This window comes from Scyliorhinus canicula, chromosome 1 (assembly GCF_902713615.1).
Source record: "Scyliorhinus canicula chromosome 1, sScyCan1.1, whole genome shotgun sequence".
Classification (NCBI taxonomy): domain Eukaryota; kingdom Metazoa; phylum Chordata; class Chondrichthyes; order Carcharhiniformes; family Scyliorhinidae; genus Scyliorhinus; species Scyliorhinus canicula.
The window spans coordinates 181,929,455-181,956,519 of NC_052146.1; the positions used below are offsets into that span (position 1 = coordinate 181,929,455).

Here is a 27,065-nt window from a genome sequence, read left to right on the forward strand (position 1 = left end):
TTTATAGTTTTCTATGAGATCCACCCCACCCCCTGCCTCATTCTTCTGAACTCCAGTGAATACAATCCTAACCAACTCAATCTCTCATTATACGTCAGTCCCACCATCCCTGGAATCAATCTGGTCAACCTTTGTTGCACTCCCTCCAGAGCAAGAACATCCTTCCTCAGGGAAGGAGACTAAAAACTGCACTCAATATTCCAGGTGTGGCCTCACCAAGGCTCTGTAATTGCAGCAAGACATCGCTGCTCCTGTACTCAAATCCTCTCGCTACGAAGAACAACATACCATTTGCCTTCTTTACCGCCTGCTGTACCTGAATGCTTACCTTCACTGACTGGTGTACAAGGACACCCAGGTGTCATTGCACTTTCCCCTCTCCTAATTTATGGCCATTCAGATAATAGTCTGCCTTCTCGTTTTTGACACCAAAGTGGATAACCTTGCATTTCTCCTAATTATACTGCATCTGCCATTCATTTCGAATCACTAGCTTTCGGAGCACTGCTTCTTCCTCAGGTGAATAAAGAGGTGGGTTCCAGAAACTTGTATAGAGACAAAGTCAAAGATTCAAGACGATACTTTGAACGCGGGTCTTTGCAGGTAATTAGGTCTTTACAGGTCCAGACGGAGCAACTGGAGAGAGGGAGAATCACAGGTTAAAGAGGTGTGAATCGTCTCAAGCCAGGAGAGTTGATAGAATTTTGCAAGCTCAGGGCAGGATGGGGGGGTGAACGTAATGCAACATGAATCCAAGGTCCCGGTGGAGGCCGTACTCATATAGAACATACATAGAACATAGAACAGTACAGCACAGAACAGGCCCTTCGGCCCTCAATGTTGTGCCGAGCAATGATCACCCCACCCTACACCCGCAACCCAACAACACCCCCTTAACCTTACTTTTTGGGACACTACGGGCAATTTAGCATGGCCAATCCACCTATCCCGCACATCTTTGGACTGTGGGAGGAAACCGGAGCACCCGGAGGAAACCCACGCACACACAGGGAGGACGTGCAGACTCCGCACAGACAGTGATATGTGCGGAACTTGGCTATAAACTCCTGCTCTACGATTCTGCGTTGTTGCGCGTCCTGAAGGCCGCCTTGGAGAACGCTTACCCGAAGATCAGAGGCTGAATGCCCTTGACTGCCAAAGTGTTTCTCGACTGGAAGGGAACATTCCTGCCTGGTGATTGTCGCGCAATGTCCGTTCATCCATTGTCGCAGCGTCTGCATGGTTTTGCCAATGTACCACGCTTCGGGACATCATTTCCTGCAGCGTATGAGGTAGACAATGTTAGCCGAGTGGCACGAGTAGTACCACGTACCTGGTGGGTGGTGTTCTCACGTGTAATGGTGGTACCCATGTCGATGATCTTGCAGGCCTTGCAGAGATTGCCATGGCAGGGTTCTGTGGTGTCGTGGTTGCTGTTCTGAAGGCTGGGTAGTTTGCTGCAAACAATGGTCAGTTTGCGGTTGCGCGGTTGTTTGAAGGCAAGTAGTGGGAGTGTGGGGATGACCCTGGCAATATGTTCGTCTTAGATAGATAGATAGAGAAATACAGCACAGAACAGGCCCTTCGGCCCACGATGTTGCGCCGAACTTTTGTCCTTGGTTAATCATAGAATTTTGGACAATTTTTCATGGCCAATCCACCCAACCTGCACATCTTTGGACTGTGGGAGGAAACCAGAGTACCCGGAGGAAACCCACGCAGTCACAGGGAGGATGTGCAGACTCCACACAGACAGCGACCCAAGTCGAAATCGAACTTGGGACCCTGGAGCTGTGAAGCAATTGTGCTATCCACAATGCTACCGTGCTGCCCTTAAGAAGTTAACCTACACTCCATTATTCTACCCTAATCCATGTACCTATCCAATAGCCGCTTGAAGGTCCCTAACTTTTCCGACTCAACTACTTCCACAGGCAGTGCATTCCATGCCCCCACTACTCTCTGGGTAAAGAACCTACCTCTGACATCCCCTCTATATCTTCCACCATTTATCTTAAATTTATGTCCCCTTGTAATGGTGTGTTCCACCCGGGGAAAAAGTCTCTGACTGTCTATTCTATCTATTCCCCTAATGATCTTATAAACCTCTATCAAGTCGCCCCTCATCCTTCTCCGTTCTAATGAGAAAAGGCCTAGCACCCTCAACCTTTCCTCGTATGACCTACTCTCCATTCCAGGCAACATCCTGGTAAATCTCCTTTGCACCTTTTCCAAAGCTTCCACATCCTTCCTAAAATGAGGCGACCAGAACTGCACACAGTACTCCAAATGTGGCCTGACCAAGGTTTTGTACAGCTGCATCATCACCTCACGGCTCTTAAATTCAATCCCTCTGCTAATGAACGCTAGCACACCATAGGCCTTCTTCACAGCTCTATCCACTTGAGTGGCAACTTTCAAAGATCTATGAACATAGACCCCAAGATCTCTCTGCTCCTCCACATTGCCAAGAACCCTACCATTAACCCTGTATTCCGCATTCATATTTGTCCTTCCAAAATGGGCAACCTCACACTTGTCAGGGTTAAACTCCATCTGCCACTTCTCAGCCCAACTCTGCATTCTATCTATGTCTCCTTGAAGCTCCACCAATCTTCGTATCATCTGCAAATTTACTGACCCACCCTTCAACTCCCTCATCCAAGTCGTTAATGAAAATCACAAACAGCAGAGGGCCCAGAACTGATCCCTGCGGTACGCCACTGATAACTGGGCTCCAGGCTGAATATTTGCCATCCACCACCACTCTCTGTCTTCTATCGGTTAGCCAGTTTGTTATCCAACTGGCCAAATTTCCCACTATCCCATGCCTCCTTACTTTCTGCATAAGCCTACCATGGGGAACCTTATCAAATGCCTTACTAAAATCCATGTACACTACATCCACTGCTTTACCTTCATCCACATGCTTGGTCACCTCCTCAAAGAAGTCAATAAGACTTGTAAGGCAAGACCTACCCCTCACAAATCCGTGCTGTCTATCCCTAATCAAGCAATGCCTTTCCAGATGCTCAGAAATCCTATCCCTCAGTACCCTTTCCATTACTTTGCCTACCACCGAAGTAAGACTAACTGGCCTGTAATTCCCAGGGTTATCCCTATTCCCTTTTTTGAACAGGGGCACGACATTCGCCACTCTCCAATCCTCTGGTACCACCCCTGTTGACAGCGAGGGCGAAAAGATCATTGCCAACGGCTCTGCAATTTCATTTCTTGCTTCCCATAGAATCCTTGGATATGTCCCGTCAGGCCCGGGGGACTTGTCTATCCTCAAGTTTTTCAAAACGCGCAACACATCTTCCTTCCTGACAAGTATCTCCTCAAGCTTATCAGTCTGCTTCACGCTGTCCTCTCCAACAACATGGCCCCTCTCGTTTGTAAATACTGAAGAAAAATACTTGTTCAAGACCTCTCCTATCTCTTCAGACTCAATACACAATCTCCCGCTACTGTCCTTAATCGGACCTACCCTCGCTCTAGTCATTCTCATATTTCTCACATATGTGTAAAGGCCTTGGGGTTTTCCTTGATCCTACCCGCCAAAGATTTTTCATGCCCTCTCTTAGCTCTCCTAATCCCTTTCTTCAGTTCCCTCCTGGCTATCTTGTATCCCTCCAGCGCCCTGTCTGAACCTTGTTTCTTCAGCCTTACATAAGTCTCCTTCTTCCTCTTAACAAGACATTCAACCTCTCTTGTCAACCATGGTTCCCTCACTCGACCATCTCTTCCCTGCCTGACAGGGGCATACATATCAAAGACATGCAGTACCTGTTCCTTGAACAAGTTCCACATTTCACTTGTGTCCTTCCCTGACAGCCTATGTTCCCAACTTCTGCACTTCAATTCTTGTCTGACAGCATTGCATTTACCCTTCCCCCAATTATAAACCTTACCCTGTTGCACGCACCTATCCCTCTCCATAACTAAAGTGAAAGTCACAGAATTGTGGTCACTACCTCCAAAATGCTCCCCCACTAACAAATCTATCACCTGCCCTGGTTCATTACCAAGAACTAAATCCAATATGGCCTCCCCTCTGGTCGGACAATCTACATACTGTGTTAGAAAAGCTTCCTGGACACACTGCACAAACACTACCCCATCCAAACTATTTGATCTAAAGAGTTTCCACTCAATGTTTGGGAAGTTGAAGTCACCCATGACTACTACCCTGTGACTTCTGCACCTTTCCAAAATCTGTTTCCCAATCTGTTCCTCCACATCTCTGCTGCTATTGGGGGGGCCTATAGAAAACTCCCAACAAGGTGACTGCTCTTTTCCTATTTCTGACTTCAACCCATATTACCTCAGTAGGCAGATCCCCCTCGAACTGCCTTTCTGCAGCTGTTATACTATCTCTAATTAACAATGCCACCCCCCACCTCTTTTACCATCCTCCCTAATCTTGTTGAAACATCTATAACCAGGGACCTCCAACAACCATTTCTGCCCCTCTTCTATCCAAGTTTCCGTGATGACCACCACATCGTAGTCCCAAGTACCGATCCATGCCTTAAGTTCACCCACCTTATTCCTGATGCTTCTTGCATTAAAGTATACAAACTTCAACCCATCTCCTTGCCTGCAAGTACTCTCCTTTGTCATTGTTACCTTCCCCACTGCATCACTACGTGCTTTGGCGTCCTGACTATTGTCTTCCTTAGTTGCTGGACTACAGATCTGGTTCCCATTCCCCTGCCAAATTAGTTTAAACCCTCCCGAAGAGTACTAGAAAACATCCCCCCCAGGATATTGGTGCCCCTCTGGTTCAGATGCAACCCATCCTGCTTGTACAGGTCCCACCTTCCCCAGAATGCGCTCCAATTATCCAAATACCTGAAGCCCTCCCTCCTACACCATTCCTGCAGCCACGTGTTCAACTGTACTCTCTCCCTATTCCTAGCCTCGCTATCACGTGGCACCGGCAACAAACCAGAGATGACAACTCTGTCTGTCCTGGCCTTTAACTTCCAGCCTAACTCCCTAAACTTGTTTATTACCTTCACACCCTTTTTCCTACCTACATCGTTGGTACCAATGTGTACCACGACTCCTGGCTGCTCACCCTCCCCCTTCAGGATCCTGAAGACACGATCCAAGACATCCCTGGCCCTGGCACCCGGGAGGCAACATACCTTTTGGGAGTCTCGCTCGCGACCACAGAATCTCCTATCTATTCCCCTAACCATTGAATCTCCTATTACTACTGCTTTTCTATGCTCCCCCCTTCCCTTCTGAGCCCCAGAGCCAGACTCAGTGCCAGAGACCTGGCCGCTGGGGCCTTCCCCTGGTAGGTCATCCCCCCCAACAGCATCCAAAACGGTATACTTGTTTTGAAGGGGAACGGCTACGAGGGATCCCTGCACTGTCTGCCTGTTAGTTTTCTTTCCCCTGACTGTAACCCAGCTACTCTTGTCCAGTACCTTTGGTGTGGCTACCTCTCTGCAACTCTTCTCTATAACCCCCTCTGCCTCCCGGATGATCCGAAGTTCATCCAGCTCCAGCTCCAGTACCTTAACACGGTCTCTGAGGAGCTGGAGTTGGGTGCACTTCCCGCAGGTATAGTCAGCGGGGACAGCAGTGGTTTCCCTCACCACCCACATCCTACAGGAGGAGCATGCAACTGCCCTAGCCTCCATCCCTTCATCGAAGGCTGCGAAGATGTCATAGTTCCTCCACTCCGACGACGAAGAGTACTCTTGTCGGTTGTGTCCCGTGTTTGTCTTCTGAGGAGGTCGGTGCGGTTTTTTGCTGTGGCAAAAAGTTGGAACTGTCGATCAATGTGTTTAGCGCCATAACCCGTTCGTATGAGGGCATTTTTCAGCGTCTGTAGATGTCTGTTGCGCTCATCCTCGTCTGAGCAGATCCTGTGTATACGGAGGGCTTGTCCATAGGGGATGGCTTCTTTAATGTGTTTAGGGTGGAAGCTGGAGAAGTGGATCATCGTGAGATTATCCGTGGGCTTGCGGTAAAGCGAAGTGCTGAGGTGACTGTCTTTGATGGAGATGAGTGTATCCAAGAATGCAACCGATTGTGGAGAGTAGTCCATGGTGGGATGAAACTTATTGATGTCATCATGTAGTCATTTCAGTGATTCTTCGCCGTGGGTCCAAAGGAAGAAAATGTCATCGACGTACCTGGTGTATAACGTCAGTTGAAGGTCCTGTGAGGTAAGGAGGTCTTGTTCAAACTTCTGCATGAAGATGTTGGCATATTGAGGTGCAAATTTGGTCCCCATGGCTGTTCCGTGTGTCTGGTTGAAGATTGCACCGCAGCACAAAAACGCACCGACCTCCTCAGAAGACAAACACGGGACATAACCGAAAGAGTACCCTTCGTCGTCCAGTACTTCCCTGGAGCGGAGAAACTACGACATCTTCTTCGCAGAATTCAACATGTCATATATGAAGACAAACATCTTGCCACGGTCATCCCCACACCCCCACTACTTCAAACAAACCACTGTTTATAACAAACTATCCAGCCTTCAGAACAGCGACCACGACACCACACAACCCTGCCATGACAATCTCTGCAAGACGTGCCAGATCATCGACTTGGGCATCACCATTACACGTGAGAAAACCACCCATCAGGTACGTGGTACATACTCGTGCGACTCAGCCAACGTTGCCGACCTCATACTCTGCAGGAAAGGAGGTCCCAAAGCGTGGTACATTGGCGAAACCATGCAGACACTGCGACAATGGATGAACGGACACCGCGCAACAATCGCCAGGCAAGAATGTTCTCTTCCAGTCGGAGAACACTTCAACAGTCAAGGGCATTCAGACTCTGATCTTCAGGTCAGCGTTCTCCAAGGCGGCCTTCAGGAAGCGCAACAACGCAGAATCGCAGTGCAGAAACCTATAGCCAAGTTCCGCACACATGAGTACGGCCTCAAGCGGGACCTTGGATTCATGTCTCATTACATTCACCTCCCACCATCTGGCCTGGGCTTGCGAAATCCTACCAACTGTCCTGGCTTGAGACAATTCACACCTCTTTAACCTGTGATTATCCCTCTCTACAGTTGGACCTGTAAAGACTTAATTACCTGCAAAGACTCATATTCAAAGTATCATCTTGCATCTTTGACTTTATCTATATATATGTTTCTGGAACCCTCCTCTTCATTCACCTGAGGAAGGAGCAGTGCTCCGAAATCTAGTGATTCGAAAAAAACCTGTTGGACTTTAACCTGGTGTTGGAAGACCTCTTACTGTGCTCACCCCAGTCCAACACCAGCATCGCCACATCATGTCATTCATTTGTCCACTCATTCAACTTGTCCAAATTACACTGAAGGATCTCGGCCTCCTTCTGACAGCTCACCCTCGCACACAACTTTGTGTCATTGGCAAATTTTGTTCCATTTTGTTCCCTCATCTAAATCATTAATATATATTGTGAATAGCTGGAGTCCTAGCACGATCCCTGCGGTACCCCAAGAATTACTGCCTGCAATTTGAAAAAGGTCCGCTAATTCCTACTTTTTGTTTCCGGTCTGCCAACCTGTTTTGTATCCATCTCAATACACTACCCCTAATCCTATGCGCTTTAATTTTACACATTAATCTTTTATGTGGGACTTTGTCAAAAGCCTTGTGAAAGTTCAAATATACCACATCCACCGACTCCCCCTTGCCAACTCTGCTAGCAACATGCTCAAAGAATTTCAGTAAATTTGTCAAACATGATTTCCCCTTCATAAATCCATGCTGACTCTGTCCGATCCTGCCACTATATTCTAAGTTCTCGGCTATAAAATCTTTGACAACGGATCTTTGACAACGCAATATTCAGAAAATTTGGATGATATTGTTTTGCGTCTGTGACATAAAGGAGCCTGTGAGAAAGCTGTACCACATAGGTTTATTGCACTGCTCTATTGAATACAACTATTTCCTAAAATGCTGCCACATGCAGTTGCACCTTTGGCTCTCATAGAAATGTTTCCCAACATATTTGACAAGTTGAAATTTTTAAACACTTACCTTATGTTGATCTGTCGGTTGGGATTCCAGGAGTGATATGAGATACAGATCATATTCGGCCTGAGGGATGCAGATTCAGAATAGTTAAACCAGAAAAAGCGAAATAAATATTATGCAGCATTTTACTGTATTAAACTATAGTAACAATGCATTGTTTAAAACAACAATTTGGGAAGGGAAAGGAGAGGTGGGAGGAGTGGAACATGGGTGGGGTGGAACTTGGGAGAGGTGGAATGAAGCAAGAAAAGGAGAAAGATGGAGAGTGTGCTGGAATGACAAGGAAGAAGAACAAACAGAGAGAGTAGAAGAAAGAGAATTTGCTTACTCTGCTGAAGAGAGGGCATCGCACCCTCACTCAGTTTCTCTCCTTTTCCTTTCTTTCTATCTATTCCCTTCAAAAATGCTTTACTTCAAAATTCAACTTTATGTTTTAAAAAAAGGAAAATTAACCTGTGGAAATAAATTTCTTAGGGCGGCATGGTGGCACACTGGTTAGTGCTGATGACCAGGGTTTGATCCGAGCCCAGTCTGTGTGGAGTTTGCACATTCTCCCCGTGTCTGTGTGGATTTCACCCCCACAACCCAAAGATGTGTGGGATAGGTCAATTGGCAAAAAATAATTGGATACTCTGAATTTATTTTTTAAAAAAGGAAATAAATTTCTTCCCTTTCTCGCTATCTCTATCTGTATCTACCTCTTTCCTCTGCCTCACACTTGTATCCACATTACATTGTGTGGTGATATGCCTATGGGCTATATCATAGAGGGATGGTATGTGACCTCCAACCAGCAGGTGGCAGTGCAGACACACCATACAGTCTCAAGACCAAGATAATGTGACCAGTGACTCCCATATAAGTGGAGACACATCCAGTCATCTTCAGAAGAAGATTGAGAGGGTAATAAGACATACAAATGAACGGTTAGTGCGAGGTGCAGATTCCAGAGGAGTAATAAGCAGACTCCATGATAACGTGCTCTGTAACAGATTGCTATCTTACCACACACAACAAAATAAAGATCCTGGTTTGGACAAGTTGAGGTGTTTGGTGGATTCCTTCATAAGATATAGAAGGTCAAACATAACACATTGATTCTTTCAAACTGTCAGAATTACATGTGTCAATTTAACAGATTTTTTAAAATTGAAGCAACTCTAAATAAAGAATCACAAACACATTTTCTGTTTTCTACGCTTGTCGAGTGAGGGTGTGTTTTTTGGGGGAAACTGAAACATTAAATGAATGCATGCATTTTTTTTTTAGCTCAATGCATTTTCTAAAATTGCCACACCATCAAAGCCACAGCATAAGTGAATTAAGAATGCTATAATTTTCCTCTTAAACACACGCTGCCTCAGTTATAACTAAAATCATTGTTACGTTTAACCTATAAAAAAACTTTCGAAATTGTCTTCTTGTAATTTGTTTTCAACATTATTTGAAGGAAAGCTACTGAGCTGGCAGAAAAATATTCTGTCAGTATAGCTGTGTAATGGGGCCGATAAATCCTGAGAAGTTAGTCAGGCTGCATAATCCAAATTCGGGTCACAGAATCGTTAACTCTAGGCATAAGTGTCAATTCTAAGACATTGGAAATTTCAGTTACTGAAGAATGAAATGGTAATTAAAAGAGAAATCAGAAAATATTTTTAGGCGTTGAGTGAACCAGATGACAAATTGCATGATCAATGTGAGGATTTTAAATAGAAAATAGACATCATAAATATGGAACAGGAAATTCTGATGAGAAAAACGTTGATAGAAAAAGATAGATAAATGTAACAGAAAGTGGTTGCACAAGCAGAAGGTTTATTAAAAAAAATCTTTTTATTCTCATTTTCAATATTTTCATCAATAAACAGCCAAAGAAAAAACAAACAAAAACAATAACAATCCCCCAGTCACAAATCGCCCCCCGCTCAATATACATACCAAAACAATCACCTGCACATTCCAGGTACAAAAACCCCCCACAAATTAACAATTCAGAAACAGTGTAACCAAAGACAACAATACCTCCAACCCCCTCTCCCCCCCCCCCTTCCCCCCAATGTTCAATGGCAACCAATTCTCAGAAGTGCATAATAAACCCCAATGAGTTGTGAAAACCCTTCCTTCAATCCCTTCAGCTGAGACTTCACCTTCCCGAGAGTCAAAGAAATTCAAGTAGCCCCCCCACCCCCCCCCAAGCCATGTCACAGGACAGAGAAGCTGACCTCCACCCCAACATGACCCGCCTCCGGAATCAGCGAGTCAAAGGCTAAAACATCTCCCCCTGCCGCCCGAGCTGGTCCGATCCCCGAAAGAGGCTTCTCGGGGCCCTGGTTTCAAGTTCACGAGCCCTACCCCGAGATGTCCCTGAAAAGCCTCCCTCCAATAAACCCCTCACACTCCATATAACTATCCTAAACAGGGATCTCAGGGAACCCCACCCACCTCCCTCTTCCTATCTACCATCATCATAACTCCAGGACCTGCCCCCTGGGCTTGGCCCGCCCTGTGCCATTGTTACCATCGAGCCCCTCCCCCTCCCAGAATCCTCTCATCCATTTCCTCTTGAAAACACCTCACCCATTATCAGTCCACTCCCCCAACTTTTCACACCTCCTAGGCCCATCAAAACTTGTTCTACCATACTCTAATGGCCGCAGCCCCTCCCCCCACCACACTCCCGTTCACTGGTCAGCTTGAGCTAGCCACTGTGGAGGCCCCTACCCAGGCTTCACTCCCCTCCAAACCCCTCCCCCCTGAGCAGTCCCAGGAAATCAAAGAAATCCCCTTCAACACACAATCCTAGTATAAACACACAAACCCCAAAGAACCATCATTGTAAAAGAAAATCCCAATTCTTACCTTGTCCAAATAAGCAACTTCAACTCATTTAGCACCTATAACAAAATGCAGTGAAAAATAGAGCTACATACACTCCTCCATCCCCCGTACCCTAATTCCAAGACCAATCCTCAGACCCATTTCTCACTTCTGCCCCAGTCCTTCAGCCTTCACAAACCCCTCTGCCGCTTCCACCATCTCAAAATAAAAGTCTTTGGAGTTGTCGATCACCCTCAACGTAGCTGGGTACATTACGCCGAACCACACCCTGCTGTTATACAGTGCCGTCTTCACTCGGCCAAATGCCGCCTGCCTCCTCGCTAACTCCACTGTAAAGTCCTGGTATATATGTATACCAGCTCCAGCCCACTGCACCTCCCACTTCTGCTTTGTCCAACACAGGACCTTCTCTTCCATGCGGTACCTATGGAAACAAATAATTACTGCTCCTGGCAGCTCATTCGCCTTTGGTTTAGGCTTCCACGTCCTATGATCCAGTTCATACTAAGAGGGATCTTTCCGGTGCCCCAACAGCTCCGACAACATCTTGGCAAAATACTTGCTCAGTCTCGGCCCTCCACCCCTTCGGGCAGGCACACAATCCTCAGATTTTGCCGCCTAGATCTGTTTTCCAGGTCCTCAACTTTAGCCCACAGACTCTTGTTGGCCTCCACCACTCATCGAGGTGAGTTGATCACTGTGTTGCATTAAGGCCTCCTTCAGTATCTCATCCTGCCCCACACACCTCGGTCTATGTCCTCGACACCTCCGCCTTCACCTCCGCAATCACCTCCTTCACTGACCCTTCCACTCAATGGCGAACCTTCATTCGCCCCCTTCTTCACGGCAGCTTTCCTTTGGGTTTTGGACCTCGGTATCGGGCTGCCATTTTGAGTGGGCAGCCAGGTGCCGGGATTCCAGCAAAGTCCCTGCCATGTATAAATTTGCATGCAAGGGAGAGGGAATCACTTCTAGGCACTTCTCTGAGTGCTAGCGGAGACCAGGAGAGATTCTATTCCAGCGGGAGAACATAGTCTCCCAAATGGAGAATCCAGCCTTAGTCTTTTAATAACTGGAATTTCACATGAAGCTGGAATTTCACATGAAGACAGAGTTTGAAGGACTTTGCGACTCACTGTGATCTTTAAAATCTGAATGGACTGCTGAGCCAATTCATAAGATCATAATTAGTTTATTGCAATTGATAGTTTATATCACGGTAGCACAGTGGTGGGCAGTACGGTAACACAGTTGCCTCACAGCTCCAAAGTCCCAGGTTTGATTCGCGGCTTGGGTCACTGTCTGTGCAGAGTCTGCACTTTCTCCCCGTATCTGTGTGGCTTTCCTCTGGGTGCTCCAGTTTCCTCCCACAGTCCAAAGATAAATTGCCCGTAGTGTCCAAAAAGGTTGCGTGGGGTTACTGGGTTATGGGATAGGGTGGAGGCGTAGGGCTAGGTAGGATGCTCTTTCAAAGGGCCGCTGCAGACTTGATGGGCCGAGTGGCCTCCTTCTGCACTGTATATTCTATGATATATACAACCACCTGATAATTCATGCTTAATTCAGGTTTGTTCTGGATGTTAGCATTAGGATACATTTAGTATCAATGGGCAATAGTATTTGGTGTTTGCTTTGTTGACTCTTGTATAGTAAAAAAAAATCTTCTTTTAATCCATGGGATCTTGTGGCCTCATTTTCTTAGGAGGTAACTATATAAATATTGTCTACTTTACGAAAAAGTTATCGGTCTCTACCGAGATTTTAACAAGTTTTGTAGTCAGCAGCCTCCTAATTAGGATAGATTAGACCCTTTCAAAACAGGCTAGATTCCATTTAGAGGAATTGTATGCAGGTTTAATTATAACGAATGAGCCTATTATGCGCTGTCTTCGGTAAAGTAGCAACAGTCTATAATGAAGCATGATTCAATGCATTATTTGAAGGCTAAAAAAAGGTGATTACCATCTCTCAAATGGGCCTCATGTACCCTCATGTTATTATACATTAGTCTTTATTCACAAACTCTTTTCAGGACAATGCAATATTTGAATAGTTATTGATGGAGATATTATAAAAGGAATTTCAACATGTTTCAAAGATTAGTAACTAATGGTTATAGTGCTACTGGTCAAGAATGTGTGAAAGAATTAAACATTATTCAACTCATCTAACTCACTTCTACAGAGTGAACTTTATCATAATGGACTCGCACAACGTATTTAATCATCTAACAGAGGTGAACAAATATAGATCAAGTAGCCGCACGGTAGCATGGTGGTTAGCATAAATGCTTCACAGCTCCAGGGTCCCAGGTTCGATTCCCGGCTGGGTCACTGTCTGTGCAGAGTCTGCACGTCCTCCCCGTGTGTGCGTGGGTTTCCTCCGGGTGCTCCGGTTTCCTCCCACAGTCCAAAGATGTGCGGGTTAGGTGGATTGGCCATGCTAAATTGGCCGTAGTGTCCTAAAAAGTAAGGTTAAGGGGGGGTTGTTGGGTTACGGGTATAGGATTGATACGTGGGTTTGAGTGGGGTGATCATTGCTCGGCACAACATCGAGGGCCGAAGGGCCTGTTCTGTGCTGTACTGTTCTATGTAATGGTGCAAGCACTTGAAACCGACAACATATTCAAGAAATACTTAGTCCAACAGTGCGACTTAGACTGTTAAATAAATAGGAAAAAAAAGCTACTTCCACCGGTAACTTCTTCTTAGTTCCCTTCCCACACCTAGTGGTATTATGAGGCAGACTAAGCATGCGCTGACATCCGTTTTCATAGCAAAGTTATCCTGGAACAGGTCAGTAGGCTATTGCCAGAGGCTAAAGCTTGAGGGGCACCACTCTATATCAAACATGACTGCTCAGAAGACTCGCCTGCTATTACTACCTGCTACAGGAAGATTGGAAGGATTTACAGGTTGACAATCAACTTATTTGGCCAAATTATGAATGCACGGTTAATAACTAGAGGGCATCAGATTAGGATCATTGGCAGAAGAGCAAGGTCAGGAACAATGGTGGAAGCAAAATTCATATTAATATTTAAAAGGAAGCAGGCATATATTTGAAAAGAGTATTTAAAACAATACAGGCAAAGATGACTAAGAAGATAGCTCCTTCCGACAGTCAAATTGTACGATTCTGAGTACTTGTTTCTAATTTCATATAATACCAACCACAAGTACTGCCCAATATATTTTGTTACACATTAGTTAAAATTACCTTGATTTCTCTCAAGATTTCACAAAACATTGTTGAATCCTGGCAGACGTCCTCAAACAAATCACTGAAAACCTGAAGACGTCTCAAGTTTGGCTCAGGGAGATGGTCTATCTTCATCAGCTCCTACATTTGTAATTTAAGGAAGAAATCACTGATAAAACTGAGCTCAATCGTAAGAGAATCAAGGACACTTGTGTCACAAGAACACAAACAGGTCACTGTAGGTATAGGAGTTTGAGCAATTAAAAGGGACAGCAATTTCAAAAACAAACTTTATTTTCCAATGAAAGCAAAATTGCTGAGTGGCAGGAATATCAAAATTTACATTATTTATTCTTTAGTCGGCCAACCTTTGTAAGTATATTGTCATAAATATGGGAAGATAACAAGATTACCAGTGAACTTGAGATTAAAATAATATAATAGAAAAGTAACAACACTAGCAGGCACCCAGAGGAACAATGAGATGCAATTTTCCCAGTAACAAGATTACAGTAACAATGTCTAGAGACATTGAGATCCGAATGGCCATATCAGAAACATTATTTACCAGAGATCAGTGAGGCTATACAAATGGAACTTCTACAGGCAAGGCATTTGAGTGAGGTAGACAGCAGAATCCACAGAGTGGGATATTAAACAGACTGATCTGTATAACTGCTGCACCCTCATTGGGGAAGGAGGACAGTTCTCCATCTAACAGACAGGCAGTTCCATCTATGATTCGAGCCACAGAGGCCTGTTCCATCTAACATTTAGAGTCACAGCAGATTGCAGATATTCTCCTCTAAAATGCGCAATTTTATGCCTTTATGGAACGAGGGAGACGACATTTTTTCTAGACTGGGTCACCTAAGCGATATTGTGTGGTAACTATTAATTGGAGAACCGAGAGTTACTAAAACTGGATGTTGTCTATGAAAAGGGGTGTCATTAGTGAGTAGTTCCAGTCCCCCATTCCCCTATCACTTATCAAAGGGAACTTTGAGATTTCCAACAAGGATTACTTATAACTTAATTTGACAACCTTTTTTTGCAGCCATTCCCCACAACCTACCTTGAATTACAGCTTCTTGCGCAACCCAGCTGTGAGAATAGTAGATCAGGCACCACCAATGGAAAAAGCAACAGAGTTAACTTTGGTTGGGTTTTTTCCAGACCTGCCGTGGCATGACCTATCACAGAGGATGCAATGAGCCAACCAAAAGTCCATTGGTGGGACCAGAAGATCCTAGTAGCTGGCAGGGCTGGAAAGTCCAGGACAACTTTTCAGGTCAATGATCTGTCATCAGAACCTAGTTGAAGGCACCTATGCAGCACAAAGGATGATCATGATGTTGTGGTGTGTAGTTATATTACAACATTTTAGAAAACCGGCTCTTTAAGGCCGGATTTTTAAAAAACCTTGAACTGAGTTTAAAGACTATTTCAAAATGGCCCGAAGTTGCCAAACAGAATAGAAAATTACAGACTGCATCTCCTCTTCTGAGAGGAGAAAAGACAGTCCTTAATTTAATTCTCTGTGCTCTTAATAACAAAGTTATGTTGATGCCTCATTGCAAGAATGTAAATTGTGCCTTGGCCAGGACAAAAGCTAAGAACCACAGCCATCTTAACTTCTGCAAAAAAGCCTTGAAAGGGGTAGGTAGCTGAGATAACCTTCTTGTAATATCTTCAGTGAAGCAGACACGAGCTTCAACACAGGGAAAGAGGGACCAACAAGCAGAGGCATCAAACTGCTGCACTCATTAGTCTCAAAAGGACCACACTGTAGTCCCTTCATCATGAAAAGTAAAGAAACTCCTCTCACCCTCCTACCTGATTCCAGTTACTAAGCTACCTGTTAAAGCAACCTCTGGCAATTTGACATTGGAAACCATTGCAGCTACAGAGAAAACTTTGCAACCTCAAGACCTTCATTTCAGACAATGCAACAACTCGATTTCAAACGTATCAGGATTTCACTGAAAAACAGAGACCGAATCATTTGTATATGTATCGGTTTAATCTTCTTCTGTAATTAACATTGTGTGTGCATGTGTTAGTGACTATCTTTTCTTAGGTAACTTCCAGGAAATACTGTGAAATAAAGTAACTTTTTTCTTTTCAAATAAAAAACGCTTTCCGCTGTTATTTTTAAACTGAATTACTCACTGCAAAGGTAAAATACACATGTCCGTGTGCACACGGAATTCTAAAGATAAGTACCTGCACTGAGAGGTATGGAATTGCCACAGCCCTTAGTATAGACTGTTATTTTCTTGCCCCTAACCCCCATTTTGATCTTCAGTTATGGTTTTAAACTTCACAGTACATCCACAAAATGTTACCGTGTCTTACATGATTTAGCTTCCACTCATGTTTTGCTACTGCTCTGTAACCAGACATCGCCTCCCTCTCTAGAAGGTCTTCCGTCATCAGGATTTTTTTCTCAAATTCAAGTCGCTTCGTGAATTGGTCCTTCCTTGTCAGCCCAGCCAAGTAAGATTCAACAAACTGCCTCTGGTCGTGGCCAGTGCGAGTTCTTGCACACTTTTGTGGCTGAGGCTTCATGAGCATGAGGTCAGATAGCTTCAAATCCTGTTTGGCAAAGCGATCCTGTAGTGTCGGAGATCCTGACTTGGTTTCTGGGATCGTTGACTCTTCTGCGATATCCTGAGAATCTCTGGTACAACTCGGTTTAAGGTCATCGAGGGTAAGGCTGCAAATTTTAGGTAATGTTGGCCCCATACTAGTCATCAGGCTGAAGTTTACAAATGCATCAGTCATTTTCTTTACTTTGGCATCTTTTGATTTCTGGATAGACCTACAATGTTTGTCTTTCTTAAAAGGAGAGGGCTTTTTTGCACTCTTCCATGACACCGAGGCTTCCTGTTGCCTTGATATTTTATGCAGGTTCCTATGATTTAAATGTCCAAAGCTGTAGGCAAAAATGTCAGCCTTCTGAGACTTTTCTAACTCATGGAGGAGTTGTCGGAGTGTTTTTTTCTGTGGGTCAGAATACTCACTGGATTTATTCTTCGTGGGTTTCATTGTTTCAGTGAAACAAAGCCTGAAAAATGTAGAAACAAAATGAATTATTAACCGGATGTGAAAACTGTGTTTTGGGCTTGTAGATTATCCAATAACAGACTTTTCAACAATTCACAGCTATTTTCCTTGCATATCTTTTAGTTATGATAAAATTTGTCTTTTGCCTCCTCTCTCCATACTTACATTTATTTTTTTTTAAATATTTTATTGAGGCATTTATATTATAAATTTTAACAGAATAAGCAACCACACATCAAGAAAAACAAAACCCAGCCAATATAGCTTACATTAGGCATTGTCAAAGTCGCGGGCGCGACCCACGGTTGCGTCGTGTGGTGTGTCGGGAGGGTCGCGGAGCCAGACATTGCGGCACTCCCGATCGTGCAAATCCGCGCGCAACAGCCATTTTTTAATAATGCCGGCTGCAAGCGGCCTTCAAAATGGCCACGAACATATTTTTAAAATGCGGCCGCACTGCACATGCGTGCCCGCTCATCGGTGCGCATGCGCAGTGCAACTGCATACCGCATTTTTTTTATCCATGCGCAGCCTTTTTTTTTTACAAGTTCAGGGGAGTTTTTATTTGATAAAATTTTACAGGAAAAAAATGCAGCAACTTATAATGTTTCATCCTCTAGAAATTGGAGGTACACCACATTTCACCTAAACATTACAAGGTAAGAGAAAATGGTGGGTCGCGCAGGTCAGCCGGTGTGGGTTGCGAAGGTTGGCTGGGTTGGGTCCCGAAGGTTGGCTGGTTGGTAAAAATGGGTCCCCAGAAAAAAAAGTATGAAAAACACTGGCTTACATAAACAACACCCCAATAACAATTCACCACCAACCTACCCCCACCTTACCCAACTCCCCCTTTTTTAACCACCCCCTCCCCGCCCCACTGACAGCTTAGACCTTTCCAAAGAAATCGATAAACATCTGCCAACTCTGGGTAAACCCTAGCATCAAGCCATCATGACGAACTTTATCTTCTCAAGCCTGAGAAACCCTGCCATGTCACCAATCCTCACCCCCGACTTTGGGAGTTCCGAGTCCCTTCATGCTAGCAAGATCCGTCTCCAAGCTAGCAGGAAGTAAAGGACAAGACATTGGCCTCTCTCTCACTCCCTGGACTCCCGGTTCTTCTGACGCATCAAAAATTGCCACACCTGGACTCGGAGCCACCCTTACCCTCGGTATTTCTGACATGATTTTGGCAAACCCCTGCCAGAATCTCCCAATCTTCAGACATGCCCAAAACATATGGACATGATTCGCAGCCCACCCGCACACTCCTATCCTCCATCTCTTCAAAAATCCTGCTCATCCGGGCCAGAGTCATATGTGCCCTGTGGACGACCTTAAATTGTATAAGGCTAAGCCTGGCACACGTCGAGGACGCATTGACTCACCTCAGGGTGTCCTCCCATAACCCAGCCTCCAACTCCCAACCCAGCTCTTCCTCCCACTTCCACTTAACCTCCACTATCAGGGCTCCCTCCCAGTCCATCAGCACCTTATAGATTTCCCCTCCCCTACTCCGGTTCTCGACACTACCTTATCCTATAGTCTCTGGGGTGGTAGGTACGGGAAGGTCGATACCTGTCTCCGCACAAAGTCCCTCATCTGCAAGTAACGGAAACCATTCTACCGGACAGCTCAAACACCTCCTCCAACTCTTCCAAGCACTGAAAGCCCCAGTCTATAAACAAATCCCCAAACAACGCAATCCCCGCCTGCTGCCACCCCCAAAACTCCCCTGGAGCAAACCGGTGGTGGCCACATAGCGGTGCCCTCACCGAACCCCCTTCAGCCATATGTGCTGCCGCCACTGTTCCCACATCCTCAGGGTCACCACCACTACTGGGCTTATGGAGTACCTGGCTGGCAAGAACGGCAGAGGCGCCATTAACAGTGCCCCTAAACGTGTGTCCTTACATGAGGTTGCCTCCATCCGACAATCGGAGGGGGTGGGGCGGACAGTCGGTGAGGGGGCGGGGTGGAGTCGGTGAGGGGGCGGACAGTCGGTGAGGAGGCGGGGCGGACAGTCGGTGAGGGGGCGGGGTGGACAGTCGGTGAGGGGGCGGGGCAGCCAGTGGGGAAGGGGGCGGGGCAGCCAGTGGGGGAGGGGTGGCCAGTGGGGAAGGGGCGGATAGTCTGGGAGGGGGCGGGGCGGATAGTCCGGGAGGGGGCGGGGCAGACACTTCGGGAGGGGGCGGGACGGACAGTCGGTGAGGGGGCGAGGCGGACAGTCGGTGAGGGGGCGGGGCGGAGGGCGGACAGTCCGGAGGGGGCGGGGCGGACAGTCGGTGAGGGGGCGGGGCGGACAGTCCGGAGGGGGCGGGGCGGACAGTCCGGAGGGGGCGGGGCGGACAGTCCAGAGGGGGCGGGGCGGACAGTCCAGAGGGGGCGGGGCGGACAGTCCAGAGGGGGCGGGGCGGACAGTCCAGAGGGGGCGGGGCGGACAGTCCAGAGGGGGCGGGGCGGACAGTCCAGAGGGGGCGGGGCGGACAGTCCAGAGGGGGCGGGGCGGACAGTCCAGAGGGGGCGGGGCGGACAGTCCAGAGGGGGCGGGGCGGACAGTCCAGAGGGGGCGGGGCGGACAGTCGGTGAGGGGGCGGGGCGGACAGTCGGTGAGGGGGCTGGGCCTCTTGGGCTTATGACTGAAAAAGCTGCCGATCTGCGCAAAAACAGACAGTTGGCAACTTACTCCGTATCCTATTGTTAAACTTTACTTGTCTAAATATTACTTTTTAAAAAGAAAAATCCTCATGACATTGCGCTTTAAAAAAAAGAGCTGAAGCCAAGCCTTCCTTGAGGAACGTGACCAATGAGCTTGTGTTAATAAACAATGTTTCTGGTCAACATCCTCAGCCTGACCCTCATCTCGAACTCTCACCTCTGACCTGTCCCTTTGCCCCTCCGGGATTTCCGCTGACATTTCCCTCCAGCGGGTTCATCCGAACTGATCGGCGCTGGGAAACTGCTGAGGAAACCCGGGAACCCGGCCGGATGACATTCGCATCCCGAATCCGATCCCGATCCCGCCGCCGCCGCCGCCGCCACCTTGCGTGCGCCGGGCTTCCCGGTTACTAGGCAACCGCCACATCCGGTGCGACCATCCCTACTTCCGGTGATGTCAGCTGGACCCAGCAGGTGATGATATGGCCTGACCTTCAGAAACTCAGCTGAATGTTTCTGTCAGGTACATCACTGACTGGAGCTTTTCAGATCCCTTATTAGAAAGGATACGTCACCAAAATAAAAGTAAATTACTGTGGGTGCTGGAAATCTAAAATAAAATCATAAAATATTGGAAAAACTTAAATATTATATCAGTAAAAGCACTGCTCTTCACAGCCAGCAGTCACAACCTAATCCTAATCAGCAAATTAAACATTCCAGGACAGAAGGAAACACCAAGCATTCTTCACATCAAAAGTTCTCGTTACATTTATAACTATTTACGAACGACATCATTTGGCTCTTTATCCTTACCTCAGGTCGAGGCATCCAGAGCAAAGAGGCATAGTCTTACAATTAGAGATAGATTTTCTCATGAAGGGGGAGTGGAAATTTGGAATTCAGTAACAACTTGCATTTATATTGTATCTTTAATGAGCCAAGGGCACTTTACTGATGTCAGTAAAGGACCTTTACTGATCAAAGCTTGGCACCAAACCAGGACAGTTGACCTAAAGCTTTATGAAAAGCAGAGGTTTTAAGGGGGAAAGAAGAGATTTAGGGAAGAACCCCCAGAGTTTAGGACTTTGATAGCTGAAGGTACAGATCACAGTGGTGAAGCAATTAAATTCAGGGCTGCACAAGAAGACAGAATAGAGGACAAATATTTGTAGGACTGGTAAGGTTACAGACAAAGCAGGGAAAGGGCATGAATTTTAAAATCAAAATGTTGCATAAACTGAGCAAATGTAGATCCGTGGATGGGTGATGAATTTTTTTAAGTATATTTTTTTTCCCTTTTTCACATTTTCATCCAACAACAACAACAAATGACCAACAATAATAAATACAATGGCAATCCCCTGACCAACAACCACATTATCCTCCAAATCCCCAAACAACCCCAACATCTTAAATACAGGACAAGAAAGAAAAATAATCCACCCTCATCCCATACATAATCACCAATAACCTGTACATTCGACCCCCCCCCCCCCCCACCCCCAATGTTTGATATCATCCAATTCCTGGAAGTGCATGACAAAGCCCATGAGTTGTAGAACCCTTCCGTCCTTTCCCTCAGCTCGAACGTCACCTTTTTTTTTTTTTTTTTTTAATTTAGAGTACCCAATTATTTTTTCCAATTAAGGGGCAATTTAGAGTGGTCAATCTACCTACCCTGCACATCTTTGGGTTGTGGGGGTGAAACCCACGCAGACACGGGGAGAATGTGCAAACTCCACACGGACAGTGACCCAGGGCCGGCGAACGTCACCTTCTTGAGCGTTAAAAACTCCAGCAGGCCCACCACACCAAGGCACAGGGTGGAGAAGTTGACGTCCAACCCAACAGGTCCCGACTTTGAGCAAATCAGTGAGGCGAAGGCTAAGACATCTGTGACCGCTCCCTCCTCCAACCCCAGCTGGTCCAACACCCCAAATATGGCTTCTAGGGGTCCTGGTTCTAACCTCATGTGCACCACCCTTGAGATAACCCTGAAGACCTCCCTCCAATACCCCTCCAGGTTTGGACAGGACCAAAACATATAAACGTGATTTGCGGGGCACCTTCCAAAGCGTTCACATGCATCTTCAACTCCCAGCAAAGAGTCAGCTCATTCTTGTACTCGGTGAGGTGCGCCCTATACACTACCTTCAGCTGTATCAGCCCCAACCTCATGCGTGAGGTTGAGACGTTTACCCTCTGGAGCACCACACACCACATACCCTCTCCTAACTCTTCCTTCCACTTAGCTTTAATCCGCTCCAATGATACCTTGTCCTCCCCCAGAATCACTCCCTAGTTCGCCGACACCCCCCCCCCCCTTCTCCATTCCCCCTGTCGTCAATACCTCTTCCAATACTGTGGGGGCCGGCGCCATCGAAAAGCTCTGAACCTCCTTCCTGGCAAAATCTCGGACCTGCATATATCTAAACATCTCCCCCTGCCCCAACCCAACCCATATTCCTCCACCAGCCTCGCAAACAGGCCCCAGAAACAAGTCTTTTACACCCTAACTCCCCTTTCCTCCCTTCTCTACGAAAACTCACATCCCACCTCCCCGGCTCAAACCTATGATTCCCCCAATCAGCATCTCCCTTAACTCCACCCACAACTTAAAATGCTGCCTCAACTGTCTCCAAATCTTCAAAGTCGTCACCACCACTGGACTCCCTGAATATTTTCCCAGGGCCATCAGAAGCGGCGCTGTTTGCAACGCCCTCAGCCCCGTCCCCTGCACAGACTCTCCTCCATTCTAACTCACTAAGAGACCCCCCTTCTAACCCAGCTCCTCACCTTTTTAGCATTCGCCGCCCAGTAATTAAATAGTAAACTCAGGAGACCCAAACCCCCCCGACTGCCGTCCTCGCTACAGCACCACAAAATATTTGCTTTGTCCAAATTTAGCTTATACCCCGAAAACGACCCAAACACTTGGAGAATTTCCAGTATACCTCCCATCAACACACTTGGTTCCCGCACGTACAATAACAAATCACCCACCCCCCTGCACTATCCCCCTCCACATTCCCAAACTCCTCAACGCGATGGCCAGAGGCTCAATCGCAAGCGTAAACAACAAGGGGTACATAGGACTCCCCTGTGCGGACACCCGCTCTCAGCTCCCTGCATAGTAATCCTGCCCACTCCACAAACCGCAGCCCAATCCCAAACTCTCTAACACCACAATCAAATACCCCCACTCGACCCGGTCAAACGCCTTCTCGGCGACCAGCGCAACCACCTCTGTCTCCCTCCCGTCCATCAGTGCCATAACTACATTCAGTACCTCCTAATATTCAAAAAGAGCTGCCTCCCTTTCCCAAACCCCATTTGATCTTCCCCTATCACCTTCGGGAGGCACTCCTCCAACCTACCCGCCAACACCTTCGCCAACACCTTTGCATCACATTCAACAGTGATATGGGCCTATACGACCCACACTCTGTTGGATCCTCACCCTTCTTTAGCAAAAGGAGATTGATGCCTGTCCCAAAGTCTGTGGCAACACCCCTTCCCTATCGCCTCCTCAAACATCCCCACCATCAGCGGCACCAACTTATCCCTAAATTTCGTATAGTGCTCCACCGGAAACCCATCTGGCCCTGCTACCTTCCCCGACTGCATCCTCCCAATTGTTTCCTTTATCTCCTGCTCCCCCATTGCCCCCTCCAATGCGGTCCTATCCTCCTCCCCCAATCTCAAGTATTCCAAACCATCTAGGAATTCTTGCATCGCCCGATCCTCCCCCGGTGGCTCCAACCTATACAACTTCTCATAAAACTCCTCTAACACCCTATTAATCTGATCTGGAGCCACCACCAACTTCCCTGCCCTATCCCGCACCTGAACAATTTCCCTCGCCGTTGCCTTCCTCCAATGTTGGCCTGCCAGCATATGCCCTGCCTTCTCTCCATATTCGTAGACTGCTCCCCTCGCCTGCCTCAATTGACACACCGCTTTCCTTGTGGACAGCCGATCAAAGCTCTTCTCCAAAATCAGGGCTGATTTAGCTCAGTGGGCTAAACAGCTGGTTTGTGGTGCAGAACATGGCCAGCAGTGTGGTTTCAATTCCCGTACCAGCTGAGAATTCTGAATTCTCCCTCTGTGTACCCGAACAGGTGCCGGAATCTGCCGATTAGGGGCTTTTCACAGTGACTTCATTGCAGTGTTAATGTCAGTCTACTTGTGACAATAAAATATTATTTTATTTATTTTACATTAATATTTTTTTTTTACATTTACATTTAAATCGCTGGTTCCACCTCCTCTGCATAGCTCTTGCCTACCTCCAACATCTCATCTATCAACCTTTGCCACTCATCTCTCTCCACGTATTCCTCAATTACTTTTCCAATCTTATCACAAAACCCTTGGGCCCTTAACAACCCCACATCCAATCTCCACCCTGGCCTCTGCACATCCCCCTTCTCCAACACCATGTCCACCCAATGCAGCACATGATCCGATATTGCAATTGCCAAATCTGCCAATCCCGTAACATCTACCACAAAAAAAAATCTATCCTCGAATAGACCTTATGGACTGAAGAGAAAAACGATTGTTCCCGCTCATCCGGGTGCAGAAACCTCCAAGAGTCCACTCCCCAACATAAGTCCAGTCAACGCCTTTGCCCCTCCCCCGACTGGGCAGGTGACCACGACCGTGACCTGTCCAATCTTGGTTCCTGCACCAGATTACAGTCTCCACCCAATATCAACTTATTTGAATCCAAGTCGGGTTGGCCCCACAGACCTTCTTCACAAATCCTACATCTTCCCAGTTAGGGCCACGCTTGCCAATGCCACCAACTTCCCCCTCCAAGGCCCTTGTCACTATCACAAAGCTACCTTCCTGATCCGCCACCACTTTCTCCATTTGGAACCTTACTCTTTTACTAATCAAGACCACTACCATCCGCACCCTGCCATCAAAACTCATGTGAAACACCTGACTGACCCAGACTTCCCTGAGCCTCACCTGATCGTTCACCCTCAAATGAGTCTCCTGCAGCATCATAACATCAGCCTTCAAACTCTTCAGGTGCGCAAGCACCCTTGACCTCTTCACTGGTCCTCCCATGTCCCTCACGTTCCACGTAATTAGCCTAACAGGGGGTCTCACTTACTCCCATCCCCTTCCTATCCACCATCATCATAACGCCGGGCCCTGCCCTCTGTGCCTGACCCGCCCACATCCATTGTTAACATCGAACCTCTCCCACAGCTCCCAGAATCCCAGGGACTGGTTTAGCACAGGGCTAAAGAGCTGGCTTTGAAAGCAGACCAAGGCAGGCCAGCAGCACGGTTCAATTCCCGTACCAGCCTCCCCGAACAGGCGCTGGAATGTGGCAACTAGGGGCTTTTCACAGTAACTTCATTTGAAGCCTACTTGTGACAATAAGTGATTTTCATTCATTTCAGAATCCCTCCACTTCCTCTCGAAGAAACCTCACCCAGCATCGATCCCGTTCACCCCCTTTTCTCACCTCCTAGGCCCATTGAAACCTGCTCTCCAGGCTCCAATGTTTGCAGCCCCTTCCTGCACCACACTTCTGTTCACTAGCCAACTAACGCTTGCCAGTGCAGGGATCCCTGCCCAGGCGTCCCCTCCCCTCTGCCCCTGCCCCCGCCCCCCCGTCCAGTCCGAGGAAAGCAACCAGAAAAAATAACTTGCCTCCCCTCAACCCAACATATCCCATGCAAACATACACATCTCAGAAAAACCGTCGCTACAAAAAACAATAAAAACTTAACCTCTATAACAGCATGAAGTAAAAATATAAACCAAAACTGTGTGTATACACTCTCCCAACTCCCCTTCCACAGTCCACAACCCCTCTTCAGTCCCATTCCTCACTGCTGCCCCAAGCCTTCTGCCTTCACAAATGCCTCCGCTGCCTCCATCTTCTCAAAATAAAAGTCTCTGGAATTGTAGGTCACCCTCAGCTTCGCTGGATGCACCATGCCAAACCGCATCCAGTTATATAGTGTCGCCTTCACCCGGCCGAAAGCCTTTCGCCTCACTGCCAGTTCCACCGTCAAATCCTGGTAAATGCGTACACCAACACGACCCCATTGCACCTCCCACTTCTGCTTCGCCCAATTCAGGACGTTCCCCTTCATGTGGTACCTGTGAAAACAAATGATCGCTGCTCTTGGTGGCTCATTCATCTTCGGTTTAGGCCTCAACAACCGATGAGCCTGGCCCAGTTCATACCGAGAGGGTTCCTCTCCCTCTCCCATCAACTCCACCAACATCATGACAAAGTACTCTTTAGGCCTCGGGCCCTCCACCCCCTCCGGCAGGCCCACAATCCTCAGATTTTGCCACCTTGAACAGTTCGCCAAGTCCTCCAACTTTGCTCGCAGCCCCTTGTTGGGCTCGACCACCCTCCGCAGCTCATCCTCTATCGAGGTGAGCTGATCGCTGAGCTGCGACATGGCTCCTCCACTCCCTTCATCCTCTTGTTCTGCTCACTCACCTCAGCCGATGCCTCCAACACAGCCACCCTCACCGGGGTAATTGCCTCCTCGACCAATGCCTTCAATGCCACCGTCATCTCCTTCCTCAGCACCTGCAAAATGCTTCTCCAATTCCCAGGACATCACCTCAGTCACCTTCTCTGCCATAAACAGTGCGGCCCCACCCAGCGACCCAGCCTGCACCACCTTGCCAACTCCCGGCTGGCCCTTTCACTTGACGGTGAACCCTCACTACTCCCTTCTTCATGGCAGTTTTCTTCTGACTCTTCGACATTATTCGCCTTCTTTATGCCTTCCTGCACTTGATCATTAACAAATTGCCCCCAGGACCAGACATTAAAACACCTAAAAACAAGCTTCGAACAGGAGCCACCCAACGTGTCTCATCCCCTCTACATGCCGCCACTAGAAGTGCCCTGGATGGGTGATGGGTTAACAAGACTTGTGGGGAGTTAGGATATGAACATCTGAGTTTTGGATGACCTTATGTTTATAGAGGATAGAAGATAGGGGGTCAGCCAGAGCATGTTACGAATAGTCAAGGGAAGCAGTAGCATCATGGTTATGTTACTGGACTAATAATCCACTGGCCTAGACTAATGATCGGGAGTCATGAGCCTGGGAACATTTGAATTTCGCTAAACAAAGTCTGAAATTAAAAATATAGTATCAGGAGTCATGATCATGACACTACTGGATTGTTGTAATAACCTATCTGTTTTACCAATGCCCTTTAGAGAAGAAAGTCTGTTATATTTACTTGGTCTGACCAAGATCCATAACAGGTTGACCCACC

The 27,065-nt window shown here is 47.1% G+C and overlaps 1 protein-coding gene across 3 annotated transcripts in view; it reads right to left on the bottom strand.

Annotated features, from left to right (window-relative positions):
• Positions 1–20,197, bottom strand: part of LOC119969718 (uncharacterized protein C6orf118-like) — a 66,967-nt gene extending 46,770 nt beyond the window's left edge. For 2 of the 3 annotated variants that reach the window (XM_038803722.1, XM_038803738.1), the window contains exons 1-4: positions 19,999–20,197; positions 16,413–17,124; positions 14,073–14,195; positions 8,019–8,078 (exon numbers count right to left, since the gene is read on the bottom strand). In XM_038803722.1, coding sequence (XP_038659650.1) covers positions 8,019–8,078; positions 14,073–14,195; positions 16,413–17,105 — 876 coding nt within the window. In that variant the 5' untranslated portion in view covers positions 17,106–17,124; positions 19,999–20,197. Of the gene's footprint in view, positions 1–8,018; positions 8,079–14,072; positions 14,196–16,412; positions 17,125–19,809; positions 19,946–19,998 lie in introns of those variants that run through there. The other variant, XM_038803730.1, reaches the window with a different exon arrangement.
• Between the last annotated feature and the right edge of the window lie 6,868 nt (positions 20,198–27,065).